Below are 27,821 nucleotides of genomic sequence, written 5' to 3'. Positions count from 1 at the left end.
TTTTTCACAGCGTCTGCGACGAAAAAGGGGCTGTGGATGGAAGCGTCGAAAACAGTTGGAGGACTGAGCTTCTGAGGCGCCTTGCTGCATTATACTTAAAGGGACACTAAAGACACCCAAAGATGCTATGAAAATCTAATAAACTACATTTGATGACACTCTCGCCGCATATCCGGCACCAAAAAATCGAATTGCTGAGATATTGCGATAAGTTGAGATTTTTTCTTGTTCTTGCCGATCGAATTCAAACTGTTCCCTCCGACTACGTAGTCGGAGTACAGTGACGCACACTCCGACGTAAGCAGTGACTCCAGGATTGCTAGCTAGCCGGCACGGTCCGCGGCGTCGACCGGTTAGCATTTTTCAGGGGCCAACATGGCAACAGCGTACTCGCAATGACGGCCACAGCCGAAATAAATAAAACGATGAACAGAGTAACTTATCTAGCGATGGGCCCATAAAGGAAGAAAAAAAAAAAAAACAGAGCGCTTGTAATGCACAATACTTTACATGTTTCCCAAGCTTTTGCGCTCCTTCTTGCACTGCGTATAAACAAACCGAGCCCTCGGTCATCGCAACGCTTCCCGAAATGTTTACATGCAAATAAGATTTAGTTACCAGCAAAATAGTGTCCTTGCTGCTCTTGCCAGTTTTGAAGTTTCGTCGCACTTTTTTCCTTCAAGGTTTGTGCTACAGCTCCGTGTTCAGCAAAAATTACGTCCGCGGTAGCAGAGCATGACCGAAGAGCCAGCGCCACTAAATTTGCCAGCGCTGTGAAATTCCACATGTTAAAATGGTTCCAGTGCACAATATAGTGCGCATAGGCATCCAGAACATTAGTTGCAAGTCGTGAGAGCAGGCAGCATGCTCCGATGGTCAAGAAGTTGTAATATTTAAACTGGCAGCAGAAACATGTTCTATTGGAAATGCGCCCCCCCCCCTCCCCCCTGCATGACAAAGTGCAGAAATATTTTCGGGGTTCCTGGGGCGCGGCATAGCCGAGCGGTTATCGCCGAACGTTATGGAGCAAGCAGTGGCGAGTTCGAATCCAACTGCTAGTGGCGTTTTTGTTTTTTTCTACAAATCGATATTTTTTACTTTCTGTAATGCATTTGTGATGCTTCGTTATTTTTAGTTTTTACTTTTCACCCGAGGTCCCTTTTTTCGCCTGGCGACCAGCGCAATATATGGAATCTCTCCTTGGTACGAGCGGCAAGTATGCCCCTTGTGTTTACGATGTCTGCAAATAGCACGTTGAAGGTCTTGTTGCCGCAGTATGTTGGTCAGATGTGCCATGATTTAGTAAACAATTGAATGATAATGCGTTTTTCCTTTGGTACTTAGCACATGTATGCTTTTCGTGTGTACGTAGCTGCAGTCGAGCAGTCAGGTCAGGGTTAAGAGGGGACGTGGGTCTTAGAACGGCCAAAAATGGCCAAAAAGTCAGTTTTGGGAAAACCTCATTTTCAAAATGTTTGTACTATTGAACACCTGCCTTGTAAATATTAAAGCTGAATTCAATCGGGAAATACGGTAAAATCGACTTTCTAAACAGCACGAGAGCCCCGAAATGCCCCGAAACATGTGAAATTTGTTCGAACTTCCCGCGCTTGCCGCGGGCGAAGCACCCGGCCGATCGCCGTCATCTTGGGCTCGTTTTGAAGCTTGTTTCTTTGTGCATATTTTGCACAGTGTCAAAATGGCTTCAGCATAGGACAGCGACCGCCCTCGCCAGTTTTCCGAACGCCTTTCCTGCGTCGCTGATTGGCCGGAGCTCCCGCGTGCGAGGCGAGCCTTCCGTTCCAGGCCTCCTATTGGCCGACCCGATCCGGCGTGCCATTTTTTTCTCTTTCTGTTTTCTTTTTGCGCTTGCCATCGTGATACTCCCATCGCACGCCTGACCGCGTCTCTTTTTGCGCAGCGCTCGCTTCGAGAGGTTTCACGAAAGCATTTTAGTTTACTCTTTCCTACGTCGCATACTTTCTGGGCACAAAGTAGCGATGCCGGGAGACGCGCGTTTCAAGACGACGACGCGACATGCGTTCGGGAGGAGGAAGCGTTGGCCACCCAACGCGAAGTGAGGTTTGACGTCGGTATGTTCAACCGTACCGAATGAAAACGGCTCGCTGCTACAACAAGCATCGCCTGCCCTGTCACCTGCCCGCTGTTCGACCATGCCGGATGATGATTCCCAACCACAGCGATCGTCGTCTGTTCCATTGCCTACCCAACGTTCGACCATGTCGGAGGAAGAAATTTCGAAGCCGCAGCTAGCGTCGCCTGCCGCATCACCTGATGAACTTGCTCCAAAATCGAGGCCCGGTCCCAGCACGTCTCATCGACTCGAAACTGGGTTTTACATGGCAAAGGAGATCGCCACGCGTACGAAACACGCAGACATGGTCAAGCGCGGCATGAATGCTAAGCCAGCAACGCAGCGCAAATTCGATCTCCTTGAAGTGGATCTGGCGCACACAGAGGAGAAAGAATCGGGCACTAACTTTGTCGTGGTGGACATAGCAGTGCTGAAGGAGCTTTTTGCGCAAGTGAAGTGTGGCAAGTGCGGGCTGTCTGCGCTCGATCTCAACAAGTCCGACAAGTAGTACGGCCTAGCAGTGAAACTGGAGGTGACGTGTCCAGCGTGCGACTATTGTGTGGCGCGTTTTTAGTCGCCGAGGGCTAAAGAACCTGCCAAAATCACACCCTTTAAGGTGAGCATAAGGGCCACAAAAAGTATACAGAGTATCGGAAAAGGTGTTACGGCCATCTCTGATTTCTGTGCCGAAATGAACCTGTCGCACAGAGGTCTCCACCACAAAACGTTTCAAGCCCACCTAAGGAAAGTGGTCGAGGTTTGTGAGGGCACTGCAGCAGCCTCTGAAGCTGCTAGTGTTAGTGTTGTCAAGGGAGTTTATAGAGACCTTTATCAGCCTCCAAATAACATTGATGTTATTTTTGATGGCACCTGGATGACCAGAGGGCGGTCATCGCATATTGGAGTGGGCTGCATCATTGAAATGTACACTGGTCTAGTAATTGATCATGTTGTCCGTTTCAACTTTTGCCTTGGATGCACCATCGGTCTTAAACCTTCAGATGAAGGTTACGAAGACTGGCTGGCAGAGCACGAATGCCAGAAGAACACAGACTGCAATAATTCAGCGCGAATGGAAGTTGATGGTTTGGTTTGGTTTATGGGGTTTAACGTCCCAAGGCAACTCAGGCTATGAGAGACGCCGTAGTGGAGGACTCCGGAAATTTCGACCACCTGGGGTTCTTTAACGTACACTGACAACGCACACCACACGGGCGCCTTGCTTTTCGCCTACATCGAAAAGCTGCCGCCGAGGCTGGGATTTGATCCCGCGTCCTTGGGAACAGTAGTCGAGCGCCGTAACCACTGCGCCACCCCGGCGGAGGAATGGAAGTTGAGGCAGCCCTGGTGTTCAAGCATTCGCTCTTCAAAAATGAGCTCCGATACACTACAATACTTTGTGATGGAGACAGCCGCACATTCCATGCTTTGCAGGCAGAAAACGTTTATGGGTTTGTCCCCATAGGAAAAAAGGACTGCCTCAATCATGTGCACAAGCGCATGGGCACTGCACTACGAAGCTACTATGGGTACGCCCTCCACAGTCACAAACATGACGTGCCAGAAATGAAGAAGGCCGTACAAGCCACGCTTCAACACATGTCTTCGACAGACAGTGCCCCCGACCACAGCTTGTGCCCCGATGGTGTGAACTCATGGTGTAAATACAATCGTGCTATCGCGAATGCCGAGGAGCCTCCTGCTCACAAAGACAGTTCACCAGCCAGTGTTTGCTCGACTGAGTGATGATGCCTTGCTGGAGAGGTGTGCCGATGGCAAGACAAGATTCCAGTGAGTGCCTGCACTCTGTGATTTGGACACAAGTGTCCAAGAACAGCCATGCATCACTGCTCAGTGTAACAACAGCAGTTGCTGAAGCTGTTGCAGTATTCAACCAAGGCAGAAGAGAAACTAATGAGAGTGTAGCTTTGGGCCTTGGCTACACTCCAGGCTGCAACCTCCTTCGTCGGAGTCTCGAAAAGGACAGGATGAGGCTGCAGAAATCTACAGCAGCCTTCTTGAGCAACAACGCTGAAAAAAAAAAAAAAGAAGTCTTTCTAAGAGGCACAAGGGAGACAGGTGCCCTGACTACGGCCCCGGACAATTGTAAATTGCCGTCAGCCCGAACCACACCAGACAGCCCTGGAGAGGTGCAAATCACCATCAGCATTTACTAGAACTGTTTATTAATAGAGGTTTTGCAGCCCTCGTGCAATAATTAGCAATATGCTATTAAAATATTACTGTCTTGTCTACACATAAGGTCCGCAAATTTTGCCGAATTCCCAATGGCGTATGCTATCTTGGCCTTGGATTGTCCGCGATATCTTCACTTTTAGTTGACATATCCAGAATCCGAAAACAGTTTCAGAAATGGGAAGAATATGTGATTTTTGATGGGAAATATCACATTTCAGGTATCAGTGGTTCATCTTATAACGTATGGTCAAACATCAGATGCAGTTTTCTCGGTTTCATATTTTTGGTCAGTCTCCTCAGCCTTACGCAGTGTTTTGATAACTCCTTTTTGGTTCACAAAAATAACATTCGCACCATTTTCTTCGGAAAGGTATGAGGTACCCGATGACATTCTTACTCTTTTGTTTAGTGCAAGCATAAAAAGCAATTTGCAATCAGCTTAACGAATTTCAGAGTCATACACTGCAACCTTTTACTCTCGACAGCAATATCGGGATGACATGTCTTTAGAAAAAATCGAAGAATGTCATCGGGTATGGGAACTCTCTGGCTATCCATGTAATTAAAAGCAACAAAATGGAATGAGAAAGTTCATTATTGGTGCGTAAGAAATTACCTAATTACACTCTAGACTTTGTAGAATAACTTTTGATCTAAAACTACCAGCTCAATTATGACTAGATTTTTGGAATCAGGAGATAAAAACACATCTGTATGCAATGTTTCACAAGGTTCTACCCATAATTAAAAACGTTAGCTTTAAGACTCGTTTAACTCTTTCCCTACCGCGCCCATTGAGCATCGTTAGCCCGCTAACTACGAATTCGCGAGCCAATTTTGAACCTTTCCGCGCCGCTCATGGACATGCTATGCCATCTAGAGTATAGTCGGATAACTGAAGTTTCGATTTCGATGCTGTTTATATTTTTCACGCGAGGCGGCTATTTTTGAACATGCTCCAAACATGCGGCAGCGTCGGATTTGCACGCGAGAATCGCGCCATCCGCGCCGACGGCGCGCGCTTCGAAAAGTCGCAAATTTGACAACTGCGCACGGTCTACGATCGATTTTATCAATTACCGAAGTAGTAGTGACTCTGAAGATGATGCCAGTTAGCATCTGATTTCAGTTCCGACCCCGATGACGACGAAAAGTGGCCCGGAACACCGGCGGCCGCACTCCGGAAGCACTAACGATGACTTCACGCGCAAATTTTGTAATTTTCTGCGTCTCTCACGGGCATGATGCGCTATCTAGCGTGTAGTCGGATAACTGAAGATTCAATTTCGATGCTGTTTATATTTTTCACGCGAGGCGGCTATTTTTGGACGCGCTCCGAACGGGCGTCGGAGGCGCACGCGAGAGAGGCGCCACCCGCACGCGAGAGCGGCGCCACCCGCGCCGACGACGCGCGCTTCGAAACATCGCAAATTTGACGACTCCGTGCGGTCTACGATCAATTTTATTGATTTCCGAAGTAGTAGTGACTCTGAAGATGCTGCTAATTAGCATCAGATATCAGTTACAACCACGTTGACGACGAAAATTGGCCCGGAACCCCAGCGGCCGCACTAACGATGACGTCGCGCGCAAATTTTGAATTTTCCGCGTCGCTCACGGGCACGATGCGCCATCTAGCTCGTAGGCGGATAAATGAAGCTTCGGTTTCGTTGTTGTTTAGTTTGTTTACCGCGAGGCGGCTATTTCTGAACGCGCTCCGAACACGCGGCCGCGTCGGAGTCACGTGCGAGAATGGCAGCACGGGCATCGACGACGCGCGCTTCGAAACGTCGTAAATCTGACGACTCCGCGCTGACTGCGACGGATTTTATCGACGATACAAGCAGCAGTAACTCTGAAGATGCTACATTATCATCAGAATTCAGTTCTGACACCGACGACGATGGAAACCAGCCCGGAACATCGGCGGCCGCAGTCCGGTTAGTTTCGTTTTTTTTGTTGGCCTTTATTGCATGTGTCTGAGACCGCTCTGTATGTTTTGTTTTTGCTATTGGTATCATTTATCTCTTTTCCAAGGTGTCAACATCATTTGGGCATGATACCTTGCCTCCCGCGCAGCAGAGTGTGATGTTCTGCCCAAGAAGGGAACCGGGCATACATTTTGGCATGGCGCTCCGCAGCGGCCCTCGTCGATTGCTTCGCGAGATTGACGTTTTCCGTCTGTTTTTTACGGCGGACGTTATTGGAACAATTTGTGAGAACACAAACAAGTATGCCTGGATGAAGATTTTGGACAAACCCACCTACAGTGAAGCCGACGGGTCATGGAAAGAGGTCACGCCAACAGAGATGATGACTTTCATTGGTCTGCTTCTCTACATGGGGATAGTAGAACTACCGCGGCTGCACCTGTACTGGAGCACATCTAGTCTTCTTTGTGGATTGATTCCCTCAAAGATAATGCCTGGAAAGCGATTCTGGGCTCTTCTTGGCATGCTCCACGTGTCTGAACCGGATTTGCAAACCCAAGGAAGAACATCAAAATTGGACAAAGTTTCATGGCTCCTAGCGCACATCAATGAACGATCGGCATACTTTTTTCAGCCACACAAAGAACTGTCTGTTGATGAAAGGATGGTAAAATCAAAAGGGCGATCTGGAATCCGGCAATACATTCGAGATAAAGTAACCAAATGGGGCTACAAATTGTGGGTACTCGCCGACTCTCGATCTGGCTACACAATTCAGTTCATTGTTTACGCTGGCAAACGTGACAAGCCGAGTGCGAATGGCTTAGCCTATGATGTGGTCACCCGCCTCTGCGACAACTACTTGGACCAGGGCTATTGCATATATATGGACAATTTTTACACATCTACCAACCTTTTTCGGTGCTTGCTTGAACGCTCAACACTGGCTTGTGGCACAACGCGCAAGGACCGGCGTGGGTTTCCTAGGGAGCTCAAAGATACCAAATGGGAAAGGAAGGCCAAACGAGGAGATGTGCGCTGGCTCCGGGACAGTGGCGTGCTTTACCTTCAGTGGAAGGATCGACGCGTTGTCCACATGATGACCACTGCCCACACCGCAAACAAGTATGTGACCGCGAAACGACGACAAAAGCAAGATGGGAAATGGGACCAAATTTCAGTCAAAAAACCACAGCTTGTCGACGAGTACAACATGGGTATGCTTGGGGTAGACAAATCCGATCAACTCATTGGCTCTTATAATGTTCTGCAAAAGTGCGTCAGGTGGTGGAAAACCCTCTTTTTTCATTGCATTGACATTGCTTGTGTCAACAGCTTTGTGATATTCCAAGAGCATCGGAGGATGCATCCCGAAATTGCAGAGCTCGCAAGGGTCACCCGCTATGACCAGCTGGCATTTAGGCTTGAATTAGTGCGACAGCTGCTTGAACTTGAGGATGCACTAGTAGTTCGGGCTCCTCCACCGCCGCAAGGCATTCAGCACCAACCAGAAAAAATGGACACATACCGAAATTGCAAGAAGTGCTATAATGAGACCAAAACGCAGCAGAAAACAAGAGTCTACTGCAAGACCTGCAATGTCCCTCTTTGTTTCACATCAAGGAACTGCTTTGCCGCCTGGCATGCCCAGCTATAGGACATACAGTTACTGTTCCTAGTTATTGTTCTTAGCAAGAAAGATACTAAATCTATAACCCTGAATTTTGCAGAGACACTGGCCAATGACATGGCAAACATTTTGCATATTCAAGAAAGTATTTAGCCTTTTTATTTTTTAGATAAAAGCATATCTTTACGCATTTTTGTTCATTTTTGCCAAAAGTTTTGTTTTTGGCCAAATATATTTTACCTTGCTGCGTATAATTCGTTGTTCAAACTTGAATACCTAAAAAGCACGTTTATATAGCTTTTTTTTCGTGTATTACACCAGGTTTCAGAGATGATATTTTTGCCAGAAAAAAAAAAAAAACTACTGAAACCTATTGAATTTTGTGCCAAACTATAAGCTTCCAGTTATTATTATGCAGCAAGAATACTATTTGGTACTAGAGTTTTATTTTTTCACAGGAAGTGAACAATACATTTCTCTGCATTTTGTATATCTCGAAAAATTTTTAAATATTTTTTCCTTTCATGTACATGTGCATTTATTCAAATTTTATTCAATTTTTTTGAAAAGCCGTGTTTTTAGAAAATAAAATTTTGTGTTACAATACATAATTTCATTTTCAAAGTTGTATGCCTACAAAGCCAATCTATTTAGCTTTCTTTTCATGTATTTCATAAAATTTTACACAAGACAGTTTCTACAGAAAAAAATATCTAGTGCAACCTATAGAAAACGTCCATTTTCCCAATGGTAGGGAAAGAGTTAACGGGAGCTTGCAGTCGAAGCGGAGACGGCGGCGATACGTTGGCGCAGAAGTGCGAACGAAGGAGCGTGTCGGCGGCAACGAAATTTCGCTCGCTCGCGCCTCCGAATAGTCAAATGTGAACGAGCCAAGCGCATCTGCTGCTCCAAGCTCGTAAGTCAGGCGCTGCAGGTCAAAACTTGAAACTATCCAAGTGCGCACGAAATGCCTGAGCCGAAACATTACCAAAACTGAAGTGGGTGCCTATGGCGCCTCCAAGTATATTTTTGTATTTGCCTTGCAACGTTTACGTTGTCTTCTCGCCGTCGTTTACGTATGATAAAAGCGTGTTATTATATTCGAGAAAAAACCTACGACCGCATTCAAACGGGCAACGTAATTCGCATTTGTCAGCCTCCGGGATCCCTAGCGCGTCACGTGATTTGTAGTTGCGAGTTTCGGCTGTGGCGGCAATACCTGTATTTCTGTTCTTCCTCTTTACTACCATATAACAGCTCTGTTTTCAGTAAGAGTGGACTTTTTGTAATCAGGAATTGGCATTCTATCGATGCAAGTCCACTTCAGTTTTCTCTTTAGTGTCCTTTTAATGCAGATGAGACGGCACTTTTCTACAAGGCCCTGAAAGACAAGACGCTCGCATTTAAAAGAGACCCTTGCGTCAGCAGCAAACGAAGTAAAGAGAGGGTCACGGTTTTGGTTGCTGCTAATATGACTGGCACGGAATGCCTGCCACTGCTGGTTATAGGAAAATCACAAAAACCACGGTGTTTCAAGAATATCAAGCAGCTGCCGGTAAACTTCCGAGCCAACAAAAAGGCTTGGATGACGGCAGAGAGATTTCAAGCTTAGCTATGCCAACGGAACCGCAGCTTTTCAGCGAAAAAACACAAGATACTACTTGCCCTCGACAATTGCAGTGCGCACCACATGTCAGGGCTGGAGAACATCAAGCTGCTTTTTTTTGCCCCCTAACACCACTGCCTCCCTCCAGCCCATGGATCAGGGAATAATACAGAACCTGAAAACTCCGTACCGCAAGCACGTTCTCGAACGTATGCTGTTATGTTTAGAAGTAGGACGCAAGTACGACATGACTCTTCTTAGTGCAATGCACATTCTAGTGAACATGTGGCACAACACATCGCCTGCAGCTACTGCAAACTGCTTCAAGCACTGTGGTTTCACTTAAAGCATCGACACAGCTGATGCGGATGACGTGGATTCCAACTCGGAGGAAGAGAGAGACTGTACAACCGTTCTGCCATCGAATGTTCAGCTTTGCGATTATGTCTCAATCGACAGTAACGAAGCCAATGCCGGCCATCTCACCGACAGTGAAATCGTTCAGGAAGCTCTAGGGAGTGAACAGCCAAGTTCCGAAGATGACGACAATGCTTGTGATGAACTGCCGCGTCATAGTGTGAAGGAGGCTGTTGAGGCCCTGAGTGTTCTTGAAATATGTGCAAGTTCTGCGGACAGTGTGCGCGCACTGCATCATTTGGCAGAAGTGCGCAAGGTAGTAGTTGCGATGCAAGTTACCTGCACAAAGCAGTCAACAATCACCGATTTTTTCAAGAAATAAGGGTATGTTGATGTGGGACACTTTGTGTGTTATTTTTTTCCCCTCTCGATAATTCGACATGCAGTTAATTCGGACATTTTCTCTGGTCCCACGAAATCCGAATTAATGGGGTTTTACTGTACTGCTCCTGACGTCGATCGTGACGTCAGGGCACGATCCGTCAACTTGGTTACGTAGCCCCGCCCATTGTTCCAACCTTGTTCTATTCCCAACGGCACGAACCGAGTAGGTGACCTTTAACCTTTCAGATGACCTTTGAACTACCACATGGTCAACCATAGTTGCATCCATGACCTACGTGACTCGTTCTACGGCTTGACCTTCAAGCTGCTCAAGGGCAAACCAACATTGACACTGAAGGCTCCCACTTTAATAAGAACTTTATTCCAACCAATAAAAGAACTGTACAACACTTGGGCCTATCGAAGCCTCATCGGGCTTGACGGGCAACGCCTAGCAGGGAGCGAAAATTACACAAAGTACTAACCCCAATGTGTTTCAAGTAACAAATGAACCACATGCAGGCTGGCTATGCTAAGAAGCTTGCAGACTGCCACGCTTGCTTAGAGACATTCAACGCGTGCACAAAGCAAGTCGTCTGCAATATTTTCATGTGACGACCTTCCAAGCCTACTAGCTTCGACAGGTGTCACTATGCTCGGCGAAATCTGGTCAAAAACATTAAACAAAAGAAAGAACTAGACTCACCACCCAAGTTTCCACTGCTGGCGATGCACCTCCCCCCAGGAGCTTCGGCCATGCTTGGTGCCCCTCGCGGCCACTACCGTGAACTGTGGCACGACACGTTCCCTGATGTCCACTACGCAGTTCGGCAGGCTGTTCCTGCGGGAGATTCGAGCAGCTGTGATCAAGGCCAGAAAGGAGTTGTTGAAGACTGTCCTAACGCAGACAAATAAAACATCCTATACTTTTCGATTGCAGATGAAGCCTTTTCTCTAAAAGCACTACCTCACAAAGCCATACGCAAAGGAACTTTCAAGTATGTACTGATGCAGTCATGCAGGTGTGCACTTTCTCGAAGCGAGCCTGCATGACAGGTGACATCAGTGCATTCGTCCCCAGCACACAATGCCTCGAATGCACCGGAGTGAGTAAAGTCCCAGAGAGGAACACAGTGGGCGATCATCTGCGTTAGCGTATCATCCTAATTATAAGCCAAAATATGCATGGTGCAAAGAGGTGACACTTTGTACGTTTTACCAGACTCCATTTGATAGCAGCATCCTTTCCTAGGGTGCTTCCGGTACTTAGCTTTTATGAAATGAACAATCCCTGGGTCCATCAGCTGCAATGCGACAACACTGCTTGATGGAAAGAAAGCTAACTTGATGACCTCCAGCCCAGACCCGTTACAGTGCGAGTCACCATTGTCGACATGCATTGGTCCCTCCTGGTCATGCGCTCACAACTGGTGGACTATCTTGCGTAGTCCTTAGATAAATATCTTGGTGGCCACCCATTCCTTATAAGTTTGCGTAGCAGTCAACAGGAACTTCTTTTTAACATTTACAATATGTACAATATGTAGGCTTTCGAGACTTATCAAAAGTGACGGCAGGCCACTATGTCTCAGATGAGTGTCTGCAAAGGGAATCACTTGTTCCTAGCTTCCTTTGTTGCTGACTGAAGGATCCCCTTAAGGGGAGACTCGGGTCTTTAACTGCACAAAATCGCCAAAAAATTGCTTTTCTGAAATATCTAATTTTATTATTATTTTTTTTAATCTAGAGGTTCTGAAGAACCAATTTCTGAAATATTATGGTCCTCTGAATTGTATTTATTGTGTTACTAAATTTTTAAGATAGTAACGCTTCAATTTTCGCTCATAAAAAACCTTAACATTGATCGAATTCAACCAAGCACTCCGCGGTAGCGGCACAGCAGAGAGCAGCCATTTTGGTATCATTCGAAAGCTGCACTCTTGTACTTTCCATCTCCGGCAGGAAATGGTTCTCAGTCAGGCCACAGTGGAGCTAAACCATTGCAAAAAAAGTACTAAAATCTCACACGCCATTGGTGCTTTCGCACCACGTGGGTCAAATCCGACTGGACATCGGGAAGCATCGTCTGCTCTACAAAACAGTGTAGTCTGATACAGCAATAAACGTAGAGGCTCTGAAGATGCATCGTTTCCTGAACAAGTAGAGCGTGTTAAGGATATAAAGAATGGTCCAAATCGTGTCTGGAGACATGCCAACTGCGCTAGTTACTCTGTTCCAGAGGCAAGGCGGGAGAAGAAAACATATATTTGTGTTGCCATGAGCAGAGTGGTTGCAAATGCCACGAGCTTCATAACGGACGTCGAAAACAATGCTGCCGATCATTACTACTCCGTTGTGGCAAAATCTGCAGACGGAAAGCTGATGAAAGGATCATACAAGATAAGGTATCTTGCTGACTATCGCTGAACTATCGAGAAACATACCATAAAAAAATTGCGCGCAGGATTTACGGAGAATAGCTTGGAAGATGCACAGCATCATTTGTGAAGGCATCACTTCCTGAGAGGAATCCAAAGCGAAAGCTATTGAAAAAAAAAGCAGTCAAACGCGCCACGCTGCCAGCGCAGAGATAAAAAGCGACATATACCGGTGCTGACTACGGCCTACCAGATGTGAAACCCAATGCTTTCGCAACTGCTTCCGGCAACATCCTGAAATCGCTTTCACTCTCAGCAGCCATCATTGAAGACCTGCAGCGAGGGAGGCTGTGTATAAAATAAAACGAACGACGGGATGTGCGCGGACAGTTGGCGACATGTACAAAGAAATCACTTCTGAAGCCATTAGGTACGGGAAGGACCACAAGTGCTTAGCACTCAAGCAAATCAAGAATGAATGCAACGTTGTAGTGAAAGAGTGCGGCCTGTTTGCTGACCAGGAAAACCCCTTTAGTAGAGGAGTGTTCCTCGTTTCTTAACCCTTTCGCTGTCACGAACGTACCGGTACTGAAATGCACACACATAGGCATCCTTCGCATATTCCCATGCAATAAAGGCTTAATAAATTTTCTTCAACTTAACCCTCCAGCATATCTTGAACAATCCAAAACACTCTTGCGATGTAATAAAACTTAGCAGCCCCTACAAAGTCTCATTACATACATAACCAATAGAATTGTCTTCCACATGCATGGCGTTACACTAATCATCAGTAATTTAAAATAAACATCTTCTAGCAGAATCTCTACGGTACTGATAGAAATTTTCCATGCAAATATATGTGAATATAGTTCTGTTATCTTTGAAAGCATATTCTCACAGTAGTATATCATTATGGCGTACTACGTAAGACTAGAAAAATGCAGTAATCACCCAAGTGCACCAATCTATCTACTGTTCCATCTCTCTCACATCAATACCATGCAAAATAATGGCATGTATAAAATTCACTCATCTTGCTAAGTTCCTTCATATAATTTCTTGTCTCTAACTCAAAAAGACTGTTCTCTATTACTTTACTAATTATTCACACATGAACGTGAACTCTGCATTTTTAGTAGATTGCATATTTCTCGACTCTGCTAAAATGTTCAATTAAGTTAACGACTCACTGCTTTTATATAAACTAAGTATTCTAAAAACTGGCCCTGCAGTTCTTGACTGGATTTGCGTGTTTCTTTCTTGTCATCTTCAGTTTTCAACACAACTGACATTCTTTCACCACACCAGTGGGAAAGCAAGGACCTGTCCTTAAACCCTTCCTGTTCCTAACTGATATAAATGATCTGCCTACTCTAGGATTCTTTTGTTAGCTGACGACAGCATGAGTTGCTATAAAATAACTGAGGACACTGACATTCGCTCGTTGCTGGTTATCTTTATGTCCTAATTGCCAAACAGAAGTAAACATATAATCGCATATTGGAGCAAGTGTAATTCATCACTTTGGAATGAAAAATTGTAGTAGGATGGAGCAGGCAAACAGTGTAGAAAAGCCTGCTGAGTGTTTAGAAGCTAGATCTCTTTCAACAATACTTTGATAATAATAGCTACAGTAATTTGAAATAAAATATACCTATTGCAATTCTGCACAGCTTTGGGCCGAGAAACGGCCACTTGTCTTTCCTCCCACGTAGGCTGAAAAGCCTGTGTACTTCCACGCTCATTATAGCACTCATAATGCTGGCCGTGATCTCCTTGAGGCTTTTCCCCCCGAGGCGTACAAGCTGCTTCCGCTGAAATCAAACAAAGTCGTAGTTACCCAAAAGTTACTGACACAAACATTCATATGGTATAACTATTTCGTTTCCAAAATGCGACGACACTCCTGCGACTTATTGTGAAAATGCTGCTCGAATACTTGCTAGTATGTCACCAATTACATTAATTTTTTTTATGCATCACGTAACCTAAACACTTCTCTCAGAATAGCAATTGTTCTGTTGTTAAAACCAAAACAGTATGAAGAAAAAATTAAACATGGCTTAGCTCTGCTATGCCTGGATATACGCAGCGAAAAGCAGTGACTACCTCAGGATCAGAAGAAGTTAATTTCTCCAGTCTTCTGCGCCATTCGCCAGCAGCTAAACTCTCCTTGGCTTCCACGTCAAGCGCGTCTAAGTTCACCGGCATTCTGTAATTTGTTTACAGGAAAGGAAAGGTGCAGCATCAGTCACTCATAGAAGGCAAGAAGCACCGCCCAGCGGCGTTGGAGCGCACTCGTTGCCGCTTGGTCCTCATAACTGACAGCAGATGGGTGACGTTAATTCTTGACGTCACTCTAATTGAGTGACTCAACTATTTTAGTCTTTGGTGCTTTCAAATTGCACGCCAATCGCAGTATCTGTCACTCGCGGAATCCCGCTATCATCCTCACGGTAGACAAGCTGAATTATGAAGAGCGTTTCACGGCCCGGGGCGTGGCACAGCAGTAAAACGCTCGTCTGAGGATCCAAGGGATGGAGGTTCGGTTCCCGGATGGAGACTAATTGCTTTTTTTTTTTTTTAATGAGGAGGAGTCACACACCTTTTGAGCGTTGCTAGGCAACGCCGACAGAACTTGGGGAGGGGGCTGCGCAGCTGGCCTTGGCTGTGACTTCACGACATACGGCATAGGCGAAACTCGGCCAGACTCTTGTAGTGAAACTTTTAGCTTCAAAAATGTAAATCTATGACAGTTTCTTGGTCAAATGCCCTTTGTCCTACTTCTTTTTTTCACAGTCGTTCCCTTGAAAGTGTAACATTGTACTGATACCTCAGCACTATGTCGTGGACATTACATAGGTCACGCCCCGTCGGGGTGGCGCAATGGTTACGGCGCTTGACTACTGTGTTCCCAAGGATGCGGGATCTAATCCCGGCCTCGGCGGCCGCTTTTCGTTGGAGGCAAAAAGCAAGGCGCCCGTGTGCTGTACAATGTCAGTGCACATTAAAGAACCCCAGGTGGTCGAAATTTCCGGAGACCTCCACTACGGCGTCTCTCATAGCCTGAGCCGCATTGGGACGTTAAACCCCACAAACCAAACCAACCAAACATAGGTCACATAGCGTATAAAGGAAACAAAACACTCATCTCCAAACAAACTTCTCATTTCAGACATTTTCACTAAGATCATTGCCATAAACTGCCTACAAAACGCCGCCAGTGGATTATGCTTCACCCATAAGGGACGCCAAATGTGTTACATTGAGAAAGGCGTTGAGACTTGACAAAATTGTGCAGCCTGTTTTATTTTCCTTAATTACCAGCATAAGCCTAGCATGAACCAAATAAAAATTGTCAACTTCCTACCTATAGGTACCTGCCACAACCACTTCCGTATTTGCCTATATTACAATATTTTTTTACCAAACACTCAACTTCACTCTTGATGGATTCAACCAGCGTGCTCATGCCGCAATCAACAAAATGCTCATAGTGCACCATTGCAACAGTGACAGGTGCATAGTAATACTTTCCGCAAGCCTAAAAAAAAAATGCAATTCCCTACCAGCATCATCCTTAATATGCACTGATGCTGCTGTTCAAAAATTAAAAAACTGTCATTTTGGTGCTTTCTTGTTTTCATTGTCAATCACAATTATTGTGCTGTTCTAGTTGTCCCCCTATCCCAATTTTTCACGAACTGCTTTAACAAAGGCCCCTCTGAGTTTGAAAAACAGTGCTATTTTGTTTGTTCACCACAAGGATAAAGCCGCGTTCAGACTATGTGCGCATCCGTCGTAAGTATCGTATTTATCGCAGTGCGCATATTGGCTGGAACTCCCGTTTACGTAGCTTGCGACCGCGCATGTTCACACTGGGCCGTTCGGTAAGATGCGTTCTTTACGACCGGCCAATCAGCGCTCTCAACATGGCGCCGGTTAGCAAGCGGCTGATAGCGGAGGTCTGGGCTCTTCAAGCTCAAAATGAGATGTGAAAGAAAAGACTAGACACACAAATAAAATACGAAAAAAAACAATGGGTATATTAACAATTAACAACTCGAATATAAATACACTTCGTTTCACACGCGCACGTTCGCACACAGTTTTCAAATGTCCGCTCACCGTGCTGACGCACCGCTCACTCCTTCGCACCTTTCTTCACGTGCCCGTTCTCATTGTCGACGTATCGCGCACTCCTGCTCGGTGTCCCGTGATCGCACTCTCTCACAACAAACCAGGCGTACGGTCCGCCTGCATCACTGCTTGCGATTTTACCAGTGCCCCGGAGCGATCTTGGAGACGGGCCGGGGCGGTGACTCAAAGGCCATACTACTGACTCCAAACAATGAGCCGGGGCGCGCGGCAGACATGGAAACGTCCGCGGAACCTCGTCCCCCCTCAGAAAATGCTGTTTTCTTTTTCTCTTTTACGGTGAGCTTCTTTCAAACTTCGACGAGTCCGCACCAGCTCCGTTCTGCGGCCCGACCCCAACGTCGCCCCGCATCGGCCTTTCGCTGCAGGCCAACTGTTTCCTCACTTGTCAACGGAGCCCATGTGCTGCGAGAATGCTCGGGGATGAAGCAGGCATCCCCCGCCTCCATAACCTCACTTTTCTAAACGAGAGGAAACATTTGATGGTTGAGAGCTTCTTCGCACATGAAAAAACGGATTGATAAACCACTTACTACTTTGACTCAGCGCACTGGCAATTTGCAGCCAGGCATCGTTTTGCACTTCTCGCTGTGCGATTTCAGCTACTCGTAGTAGAGAGCCGGCCTTTTTTTATGAGAGGCTGATAATTCCACAGCGAAGATTCCGCACTGCACATGATCAAGATGCGGACAGACACAGTCACCGACACAGACACAATCACCGACACAACGCCAATAACATCGGCGAGCCGAGACACTGCAGCAGAATAGGAGCGTTGGATGATGTCGCGATGTCGCCTACTAGCTGGTTTGCGCGCGAAATCTGAGAAGACCGGAAGCCCCGTGACCGGAAAGGGAAAACCGAAACGGCTGGGAGCATTGGTCGCACGTAACAGACGTATCTGTAATAGTCGTAAAAGTCGCGGGTCTTCCGACATTTACGCCCACGCTGGGTGCGGACGTTACGCACCTTACGCTCAATGCGACAGCAGTCTGAACAGACACGTTACGTGCGTTGCGCACGTAGTCTGAACGCGGCTTAAGATTTCTAGTACAAACTGTGCTTCATCATTTTCTTATTTCATTTTTAAGGCCTGCCATTCCCCTCTGAAATGTACTTTGTTCCCTGAGAGTAAAAACAAAAGAAATGTCATCCTTCTTCAGGGTTGTCGTACGCGCTGTGTGTTGCCCCAAGCACCGGCAGAACGAACGGTCGGTTTTTGTGCATTTGTGTATGCCGTGCATTCCGCCAAGTGTTAACGATCTAAAGACATTCCCGAAGCAAGAGCAGCAAAGCGGTGGTGGGGACCGGAGGACCAGTGCCGGAAGGGCGGCAGCGAAGAAAGATATTTGGGCTCCCACAGCGCGCACTGCCCGTGACATCAGAGCTGGCCGCTGCCCGCGGCTGGGAGCGGCTGCCAGCTACGATTGAAGACTTCTGGGAACTATTCGAATCTACCTAGAAGTTGGAAGCTTGGAACTACGCAAAGCAGCCACGGACCCTGGGAGGAGGACTCTCGAAGGGAGAGAGGGGTCGGAGGGGCACGGTGTACGGAGAGACGAGCCACAGACAACAGGAGAGAAACTGAACTGGAGTGTCGTGCGGAGAGGCCGCGCTCTGAGTGATACCAAATGTGCGTAATTTTGTAAATAAATTCATCATAATCTGGAAATGCCAAGTGTGGTCGAGCTTCATCGGAGAATACCAGAGGGGCGTAGCAAGGGACCTGCCTGATAGGGTGGTCTCCTCTTTCTGTGAGCCTGCATTTAAGAATTTTTCTTTTTCTTACCTGAGCTTGACAAATTTTTGTTGGTTTGGCTGGTTGTTTCATGGCACTTAAAATCCCAAAGCGACCCAAACTATGAGTGGCTGCTTAGGCAAGGGCTCTGCAAATTTGAACCACCTATGGTTCTTTTATATTTGCACTAACATCACACAGCACATGGGGCCTTACTATTCAGCTCCATCAAAGAGACCACCACGATCGGAACTGAACCTACATACATGAGTTTCGAGCACCCTAGCCCTAACCACTGCGCCAAGGGGTCAGCGTTGTGTTATAATATTTAGTGCCAGCTTATGACCTTGGCTGGCTTAGAATCGAGCAGATATAGTATTATAGTGAAGTATAAAACTGCATTACAAAAATAAAAACTTTATTATAACTGCATCTACTTTGTTTAACTGCTTAACTTATCCCTTCACAGAATTCACATACATTCAATACATGCCAGAAGCAATTTTGTACCTTGTCAGGAGTTCACGACCAAAAGGTGAAAAGGTTGAAAGAAGAGTAGAAAGGGACTTTGGTAAAGAAACATACTGGCAATGCAATGTGACAAGAGATGCAGAAATGCAACAGTTGGAAGAGGATCCAACCAGAAATGAGGTGAGTAAATAGAAGGATTGGAAATTTTTACTGAAAGTAAAAGGCCCTCAGAACATGGAGGTAAGCGAGCCCTTAATGCACGACAAAGCCATGTCTAAGTGTGCGTCACAAGGGCACTTAACAGAACAAATCAAATTATGCAAGACCAAACCAGTTGAAAATCTGTTTGTCATTAAGGTACTCGAAACATGTTGATACAAAGTATCAATAAATCCAATGCATAATTCCATCGATCACCTGATCAGACATACCATGATGCTCAGGCTTTTTTCACTGTCGCGGTTTGATAAATCAACACAGACATTTTACGCTCGATTAAGGTAGCTGAACGGCTATCATGTCAAGTGGTTTAACACAATGCCAAAGCCTTTTTTTTTTTTTTTTTCTTTTGCCAGTGGCAGCAAAACCCACCAAGCTAGAAGGCCAGAAGCCTGTCCGGAGCCCCCTCCCCAGGCCGCCCCTCCTAGCTTGAGTCGTTTTGGGATATTAAACTCCATAACCAAACCAAACCTAATAACACATACTCAGTTACACCTCTTGAGATAAGTATATTTTTCTTTTTGACACACAGGCACTTACTCATGTACCTGACTTGCGCGGGCACAAACGGCGGCTGCTTCCTTTCTTGCAAGTGTGTCATACCCCAAGGACATGTTGCCCGGCCACTGTGCACACACGGACAGAAGAGCGGGTGCATGCATATGTCCCCAGCTGATAGATGAGCTGTGAGCCCCTGTCCGAACACGGCGCCTGCATCCAAATGTCATGACAAATCGAAATTGGCAGAGTTGATGCGAAATCACTGAAATCCAAGCAGCAGGAATATTTGAACACAAGAGCACAACAGATTCGCCAGTTGCCTCTCATGTGCTCTGGATTCGCTACGGCATGAATGAAAGGGTCTAGAAGTATAACCGCCTTCGAGATTGCATAGTAAACATGCACATTGACTGTGGTAATAATGGTAGTTACCTCATCATATCGTGAGCGCTTGGTACCTTAACTTTTTTTCATACAACAAATCTTTGGCTCTTAGGAAGTACTGTAAAGGTAATGGTATCCCAGTACGAGCTGACGTGAATCAGTCATTTCTTCCCAACCGTAAGCCGCACAGTACATGGTCTTTTATTATTTTCTTTTAACCAACCTGTTCCGTACACGCATGCTGCGTTCCAAAAAATCGGTCATTGTGGTTCTAGCACACGCTTCTAATACAAATATCGTTGCAGGGATAAATGACGGGGAAGTGGCACCAGTGACGACGAAATATGCGGCACTCTTTTACCCCAAAAGTACTTCTCGGTAATGCTAAATACGCGGAGTGACGCGCGAGACAACAAAAATGACAAAAGCATTGTTCACCTCGTTCGATGGATTGTTGTATGGCGGCCGCTTTGGCGCTTCAACCACGATTTCTTCTCTGATCCACAATAACGCAACGACAATGACGCTCCAGCCCACCACAAATGCGTTCGCTGTTTACAAGCGTCGACTGTTACACCATGCACTCAAACTGTCAAGCGCAACATTTGTAAAAATTCTTCAGTCTTCACGAGCCTTTGTTCCCATGCATGTCGAACTTGGCGAAGTTGGTGTTTGAACGAACTTGGCTTGGCCAGCTTGGCTATTTGGCGGTGGCCGGCCTCAATGCTTTAGGCGCGTTAAATTGGCAACAAATGCAAACATTTCTAGATGGCGCCCTTGAAAAGACAAAATTAGGAAGGAGTGGATTTGGTTCCGGTTTTGATTCATATCACGGCATTTGGCCTCGGTGTCTCTATCGGTTCGCGTTTCGCACTACGAAGTAACAAAACAACATGAAAACTTTCTCAAATCGACTCAAGCATGTAAAGGCCAGAAAAAATTGTACAGTGTGAGTGGCAATCCATAGAAAAGACCGTTCATCAGCGGTTTATGCATTTATTGATGAGAATGTTTGCGACAAGTCACAAAGGAATCATTTACCGTGTTCGCCCCGTAGATTCGCCTCTTGTGTATCTTGCTACGTTCGGCCCATTAGCAAAAGAAAAGAAAACGGTGTTGTCCTCCGTCGCCGACAGCCAGGCGGCTATATACCAGTGTACAAAGCTAGGTATACGTAAGAGTCATTTATAATAATGAGTGATGAAACGTGCATGCCATATGACGCGTATATCATTAACAGAGCAGCCTAGCATGACTCAGCGCTTTAAAAAGTGATATATTGTAAGGCGCAGAATTTGTACAAGTATTATGCATGCAACGACTCGCAATCACAGTCATAGAGTCAAGTGCAGCAGCTGTCCGGCGAGCAATATATGTGACGATCGATGTTGGAGAAGAGACGTGACAGCTTATTAGAGATGTGTTCTCTTGCAGTGACACTGGCTTAAGAGCTAGCACGTTTATTTCGAGCGAAAAAATTATGCAGTGCACGGACGTTCCAGAGGTATATTTCAAATATGCGCAGTTGTTCTCACTGAGCTCCCTAGTGCGAAACAATCTGACTTCGGCATTGCCACGAGAGTAACCGCCATTTTCTAGTGCCTATCATTTTCGAAATGACTGACGCACGCGTACAACTACATGCTGGTGAAATACCTTTACGAGCTGCAATCTCGATTTCGGTTAAAACACGTACACAACAGATCCTAATATACTGTTATGCGAAGACGAAGACGAAGTGCTTTCTCCCCTTTCATCGCGGCAAGATAGATGACGACGAACGTGGGCTTGTTTTGCTGTGGTGCTGCTCGCTGCTATGCCAGTTGCAATCTTGTAAATATAATGTAAATAAATTGAGTCTTCAAGTGAAATCTTGGTAGAGGTCCTGAGTGGGGTGTGGCGTCAGCCCCCGCACGACGGAACTCCGCAGCGGCCGCCTGATTTCCTATACCTAACGATGCCCCAGGATACCGTCCTCACACGGAGGCCTTGCCGTCGGTCATCCTCACCCACCCGCGCGATCGCGGTTGTTTTACTACTGGTACGGACACTGCTGTCATGGAAGAATGGATACGCAAGTATGAACGTGTCAGCAAATATAATCGCTGGGACCCCACCCTCATGCTAGCCGTGTTTCTAACGCCGAACGCAAATATTCGATTACTGAGCTCGAGTGTCTCGCCCTTGTGACTTTGCTTCGGCCAGTCTTTCTCAGTTGTAACTGACAATCACGCGCTTTGTTGGTTGTCGTCCTTGAGAGACTCCTCCGGTCGCCTTGCTCGCTAGGCACTGCGCCTTAAAGAATACTCGTACAACGTGGTGTACAAGTCGGGGCCTTCATCAAGACGCTGACTGTCTCGATATCCTATAGAGCCCCCTGATCTTGGTGACACAGAGGCCATCACCTGCATATTCGCCCTCTCCAATCTCGCCAACATAGGAGATGAACAGCGCAGTGACCCATCTTTAAACCCAATCATTGAAGGCCTAGTTGACATCTGGAAGATCGGATTCTTCCCTCCAGCTTTTTGTTGTACAAGATGGTGTCCTCTACTGCCATTATTTCATAATGACGGTTCTCCAATTATGTTGGTGATTCCCAAACAGCTCCGCCTCTCTGTTATTGAAGAACTTCACGACCTGCCCACATCTGGCCACCTCGGTGTGTCTCGCACTTACGACCGGGTACGATGTGGTTTTTTTTTCTTTGGCCTGGACTATACCGCAGCATCCGGCGCTACATTGCAGCCTGTGACTCGTGTCAGCATAAGAAAAAACAATCGACTCCACCAGCTGGCCTTCTCCATTTCTATTGACGTGCCCCTGGAACCGTTTTATCGTGTTGGGCTTGACCTTCTTGACCTGTTGTTCCCGCTCCCTACGTCAAGATCAGGTCATAAATGGATCGCAGTGGCGACCGATTATGCGACACGCTACACCATCACAAAAGCTTTACCCACGAGCTGCGCTACGGATGTCGCTGATTTTCTTTTACACAGCATCATTCTCCATCATGGCACTCCTCGTCAATTAATCACCAACCGCGGTCGCTACTTTTTGTCACGAGTTATCGAAGGCATCCTCCGTTCATGTTCTACAAATCATAAGCTCGCGACGGCGTGCCATCCCCAAACCAACGGGTTTACCGAGCGTTTAAACCGGACACTCACTGACATATGTTATCTATAGATGTCTCGTCTGATAATCACGACTGGGACCTCGCGCTGCCATATATGTGACCTTCGCCTATAATTCTTCCAAGTAAGACACAATGGGTTATTCACCTTTCTTCCTGCTCTTTGGCAGGAACCTTACCTTCACTTTGGACACGCTGGTCCCGCCTGCTGGCCGCTCCATAACCACCTACGCACGAGACGCCATTGCTCAAGCCACTGAAGCGCGCCAAGTAGCCCGTTGTCGGCTGCTCGCCTCTCAGACTTCCCAGAAGTCTGCCTACGATAAGAGACATCGCCACGTATCTTATGACCCTGGGTCCTTAGTTCTTCTATGGTCTCCTGCTCGCCGCATTGGCCTCTCGGAGAAACTTTTGTCCCCCTACAGTGGCCTTTATCGTGTGGTGCGCCAAGTCACCGATGTGACGTACGAACTTGCTCTTCTTGTGTCTGCATCCTCCTCGCCTCGCCCCGCTACTGACATTGTACATGTTTCGCGGCTTAAGCCATACCAAGTTCAACTCATCTCTTCTTAGGAAGTTTAGCGCCGGGACGGTGCTTACACAGCCGGGGGTAATGTTACGCGAAGACGAAGTGTTTCCCCTCCTTGCCTCGTGGCAAGATAGATGACGACGAAGTGGGACTGTTTTGATGTGGTGTTGCTCGCTACTATGCCAGTTGTAACCTTGTAAGTCTGTGTGTCTATGCAGATATCGTTCAGCAGAAAGCAGAATAATTGGCTCTGACGGACGACTGTATAAAAATTGACGAAATGAAACCGATGACGAGAACGCGATCGCCTCTCCGGTCTGCAGCCGCCTTTCCGACTCCCAGCACCCGTGGCCATTGGTTTCAAGACACTCACATCAGATGCTCGTAGGTAAAGCCCTTAATGTCAAAGGAAAAACGGCAAACGCGCGCGCACACAAACGCACACGTGCAAGCGCGCATGAGACAACGCAGACACTCCTGTGATTGTGAGTGGACTGTCTACCCCTTTCAGGAAGCAACATTTAGGAATAAATATTTTTAATTAAACGGCCAATTGTGGATGTTGATTCGTTCGTTCCTTGCCTCAGCACACACCCGAGATCAGCAACTTAACTAGTTGCTAACTTTGAGACGCAAGATTAGGGCCGTCACAAGTTGTGGCAGCGGTGGGGTTCTGCTGAGGTTTTTATGCGAACCCGCATACCTAGCTCGTACCAGAGGACGAACTAGTCAACTTGTTGCCAAAAGAGTCACCTGACTCTCAGGCTGGAGACTTAGGGGTTAATGCAATGATGCTAGAATGAATTATTCCGACATTCCCCGGGGAAGGTGCAGGTCCGAATATCAGGGACTTCCTCCAAATTGTACAGCAGGTCGGTGGCAGGCTAAACATGGGAGGATGGTAGGCTAAACAGCTAATTGATGTGGCCCGGTGCCAAATTGTCGGTGCTGCTCAGGCATTTGCATAGAGGGACGAAGACGTAGCTAACGCCGCCACTTATAAGGCATTCAAGGAGCTAGCGCTAAAACGCTACGACATGGAGTCAGTAAGTGTCAAGTTAGAATGCTTCATGAACACCAGACAGGAGACAGGCGAGGATGCACGTGCTTTCGTGGCTCATTTGCGGATGCTGGACAAGGACACGCTGGGAAGTAACCCTGCAGAGGACTCAACAAAGAAAGCAGCCAAGAGTGAAATTCTCAAGGAATAGCTCCTGACGCGTTAACTTAATGGCCTATGTGATCCCGTTCGGCGTTTTGCCCTCTCACGTGACCCGAACACTTTCGAGGGAGCCGTAGACATTGCTGCTAAAAAGAACGAAATCGAAAAGATCACGCGGCCACGGGGCATGGTTGTCAGACAGGTCGAAGCAGACGAAGGCGCGACCTGAGCGCCTCGAAAGGTTGTTAGAGGAGAATTGAAAGGTCGTTGACGAACGTGCACAAGACCAGTCGAATAGCAGGCCTCGGCGCTGCAATTACGGTCGGCTCTGTTACTCGTGCGGGAGGTCGGGTGACTTCGCTCGTGCGTGTAGTTTTCGGCAGTTGCCCCCCAGAGATTCGCGTACACAGGGTGGCTCGCGCGACCGCACTTCAATCGAAGAGGGGACGTACCCGAGGAACGCGGGAAACTAGAAGCGGTCTCCGCCGAGAACTGCATCAATAGGGGGCCTTCAGTGGCTGTGTTGAGTTTGTGCGGGGAGACAAGTCCTATTTTGGAAGGCAAATTGGCAGGCGCGAAGGTGCAGCGTATGGTAGACACAGGGTCCAGGGTGAGCCTATTTAGGTTCGACGCTTTGTCACGATTTCAGAGCGAGTGGGAGAATACCGAGAGAATAGCTTAATGCTGGTATGCATCACCGGGGACCCTTTGCACACTCGGGGCCAATTTCAGATCCCACTAGTGCTTGGCAGACGTGAAATCAATACAGGATTCTTTGTGTGCAAGGACGACCTAATACTGCCCGTTGACTTCCTGATTGGTAACGATATACTGGAGCAGGAGAGAGAAGACCTAATATTAACGTAGGGTATACTAAAAATTGGTGAGGACTGCGTTCCTATAGTCAATTGGGCCCAAAAAAAGAGCACAGCTACATCTCTTGCAGTGCAACGGTAATTACCCATTGGTCGCGTTAATCCAAGAAACGGTAGTCATCGCAATGACTGAATGTGTTGTGTGGTGTAAATCCCTACGAGATCCACCGTTTGGGGACACTAAACTAGTAGAAGTGACCAGTCTCGAAATAAGTACATAGCGTAGTGGGCGCACCGACGTGAGTCACAATGCGAATTACTGAACGCCAGTTCTCCGGTCAGAGTGGCGAACGTTACACTGCAGGATATAGCTCGCGGCAAGAACAAAGTTATCGGAAACCTGATTGACGCAGACGTCTCAGAACCAGCTCGTAAGGTAGACACAGCTGCCAGCGCAGTTAGCACTAGAAGCTTACTTGCGATGTTCGACCTGTTCATGTGGCCGGGGAACAGAAGTCCCGAATTAAAACTTTAATCAGAGGGAATAAGCAGTCTCTACACACAAGACCGATCTGGGACACTGTCAGACAACCGTAGAACTTACCGGATTCCCATCGCTAAGAGGGAAGAAATGGAAACCTGTTACAAGTGTTAATGCATTTTTATTATCCCCAACTACATACGGTCAACATGGCGGTTGTTCAACCAGCCCTAGCCCTAACCCATGCACACGGATCACCAGACAGCATGAGACACAGCGTCCAGGCCAGTCAACGCCCCCGTCCACTCTGCCTTCTGCACGCCACCTGGATGTCCACTCCGTGCCGCTGGTTACCGACACAAAACCTCGGCGGCGCTAGTTACCACCACAACATTCCTGCCCCAAGTTGAACCTACGGTGTATACCATTGCACGGAGCGGCGAACTCTGGATGACTGACGACGCACTGGTATTTGTAAAGCGGTGGGATCACCAGCAGGTGAGGGGGTAGCAGGACTCCTGACGTTTGGTTCCACTGCGGCCAGCACACGCTGTTGTGCCTCACTCCCCAGCGACTGCGATGTGGAGGCTGGCGTCGGGGTGCTTCGCACCGCAGTCCTTTCTGGCCATTGCATAATTTGCTCACACCGCGGTTCACGTCTGACCCCTCTTCTGGGCCTCCGAGCCGGCGCCGCAAGTAGTCTCCATGGCGGTGCCATACAGTGCCATCCTCCAGTACTACCTCGGCTGATGACGAACTGATCGATGCTTTGGCGATTGCTAGTACCCATCGGGACCCCTGTCTAAAATTCCTGGCCCAAAGTGTGATCCCCAGCCATGGACACTGACTCCCTCCTGGCTTCAGCATCGCCACGCACTTTTTGCTGTAGATGCCGCAGGCCCACTCTGGTGCGAAAGTCTGGCTTCAGCAGATCTATTGCAGACTTCAAACGCCGACCCATGACCAGTTCAGAAGGGGAACAATCATTGAGGTCATGAGGTGTCGTTCGGTATGTCAGCAAAAACCTTGTCACTCGGCACTCAAAATCCCCTCGTTGCACCTTCTTTGCTTGTGCTTTATGGTTTGCGCAACCCGCTCTGCGGCCCCATTTGACGCAGGATGGTATGGTGAAATCAGGATAGGCCGGACACCATTCCTAGCCAAGAATGCCTTTTACTGTGCGCTTGCGAATGATGAATCATTGTCGCTCACCATAACATCAGGCAATCCATGACTGACGAAGATAGTGCGTAGGCATGTATTTGTGGCCTCCGTTGATGGCGACGGTACCCGAACCACCTCTACCCACTTTGAGTATGCATCTACAAGTACCAAGAAATGTATGCCTTGAAAAGGTCCCCCAAAATCTACGTGTAACCGGGACCATACCCGCTCCGGGAGTGGCCATGGGGCCAGTTGCATTGCCTCTGAACCCTTAAAATGCACCTGACAAACTGTGCACCGGCCCACTTTCATAGATGTTCGCATCAATCCCTAGCCACCACGCGCAACTGTGGGCCACTAACTTCATTTTTTCAACACCCGGATGGCACTCATGCAGCAGAACCAGCACAGCTGCCCGTAGCGACTCAGGTGCTGTCACCCGATTTCCCTGTAGCACACAGCCTTCCATCATTGAGAACT

General features: G+C 47.3%; 2 protein-coding genes across 5 annotated transcripts in view; one reads left to right on the top strand and one right to left on the bottom strand.

Annotated features, from left to right (window-relative positions):
* The window catches only part of LOC146188633 (uncharacterized), a 200,176-nt gene extending 179,427 nt beyond the window's left edge, over positions 1–20,749 (bottom strand). For 2 of the 4 annotated variants that reach the window (XM_084603865.1, XM_084603866.1), the window contains exons 1-4: positions 20,493–20,749; positions 19,710–19,880; positions 14,238–14,397; positions 10,909–11,043 (exon numbers count right to left, since the gene is read on the bottom strand). In XM_084603865.1, the coding sequence (XP_084459991.1) occupies positions 10,909–11,043; positions 14,238–14,397; positions 19,710–19,827 (413 nt within the window). In that variant the 5' untranslated portion in view covers positions 19,828–19,880; positions 20,493–20,749. The remainder of the gene's footprint in view (positions 1–10,908; positions 11,044–14,237; positions 14,398–19,709; positions 19,881–20,492) is intronic. The other 2 variants (XM_084603867.1, XM_084603868.1) reach the window with 2 other exon arrangements.
* A 2,576-nt stretch (positions 20,750–23,325) lies between these two features.
* LOC146188632 (uncharacterized) lies at positions 23,326–23,763 on the top strand. Its single transcript, XM_084605094.1, has one exon. The coding sequence runs from the start codon at positions 23,326–23,328 to the stop codon at positions 23,761–23,763; it is 438 nt and encodes a 145-aa protein (XP_084461220.1).
* Positions 23,764–27,821: the final 4,058 nt, after the last annotated feature.

Source organism: Amblyomma maculatum, chromosome 5 (genome assembly GCF_055883805.1).
Source record: "Amblyomma maculatum isolate TAMU_Amacu chromosome 5, ASM5588380v1, whole genome shotgun sequence".
NCBI lineage: Eukaryota > Metazoa > Arthropoda > Arachnida > Ixodida > Ixodidae > Amblyomma > Amblyomma maculatum.
The sequence above is the reverse complement of the archived record's forward strand: the minus strand, read 5'-3'. Positions and strand labels throughout refer to the sequence as shown.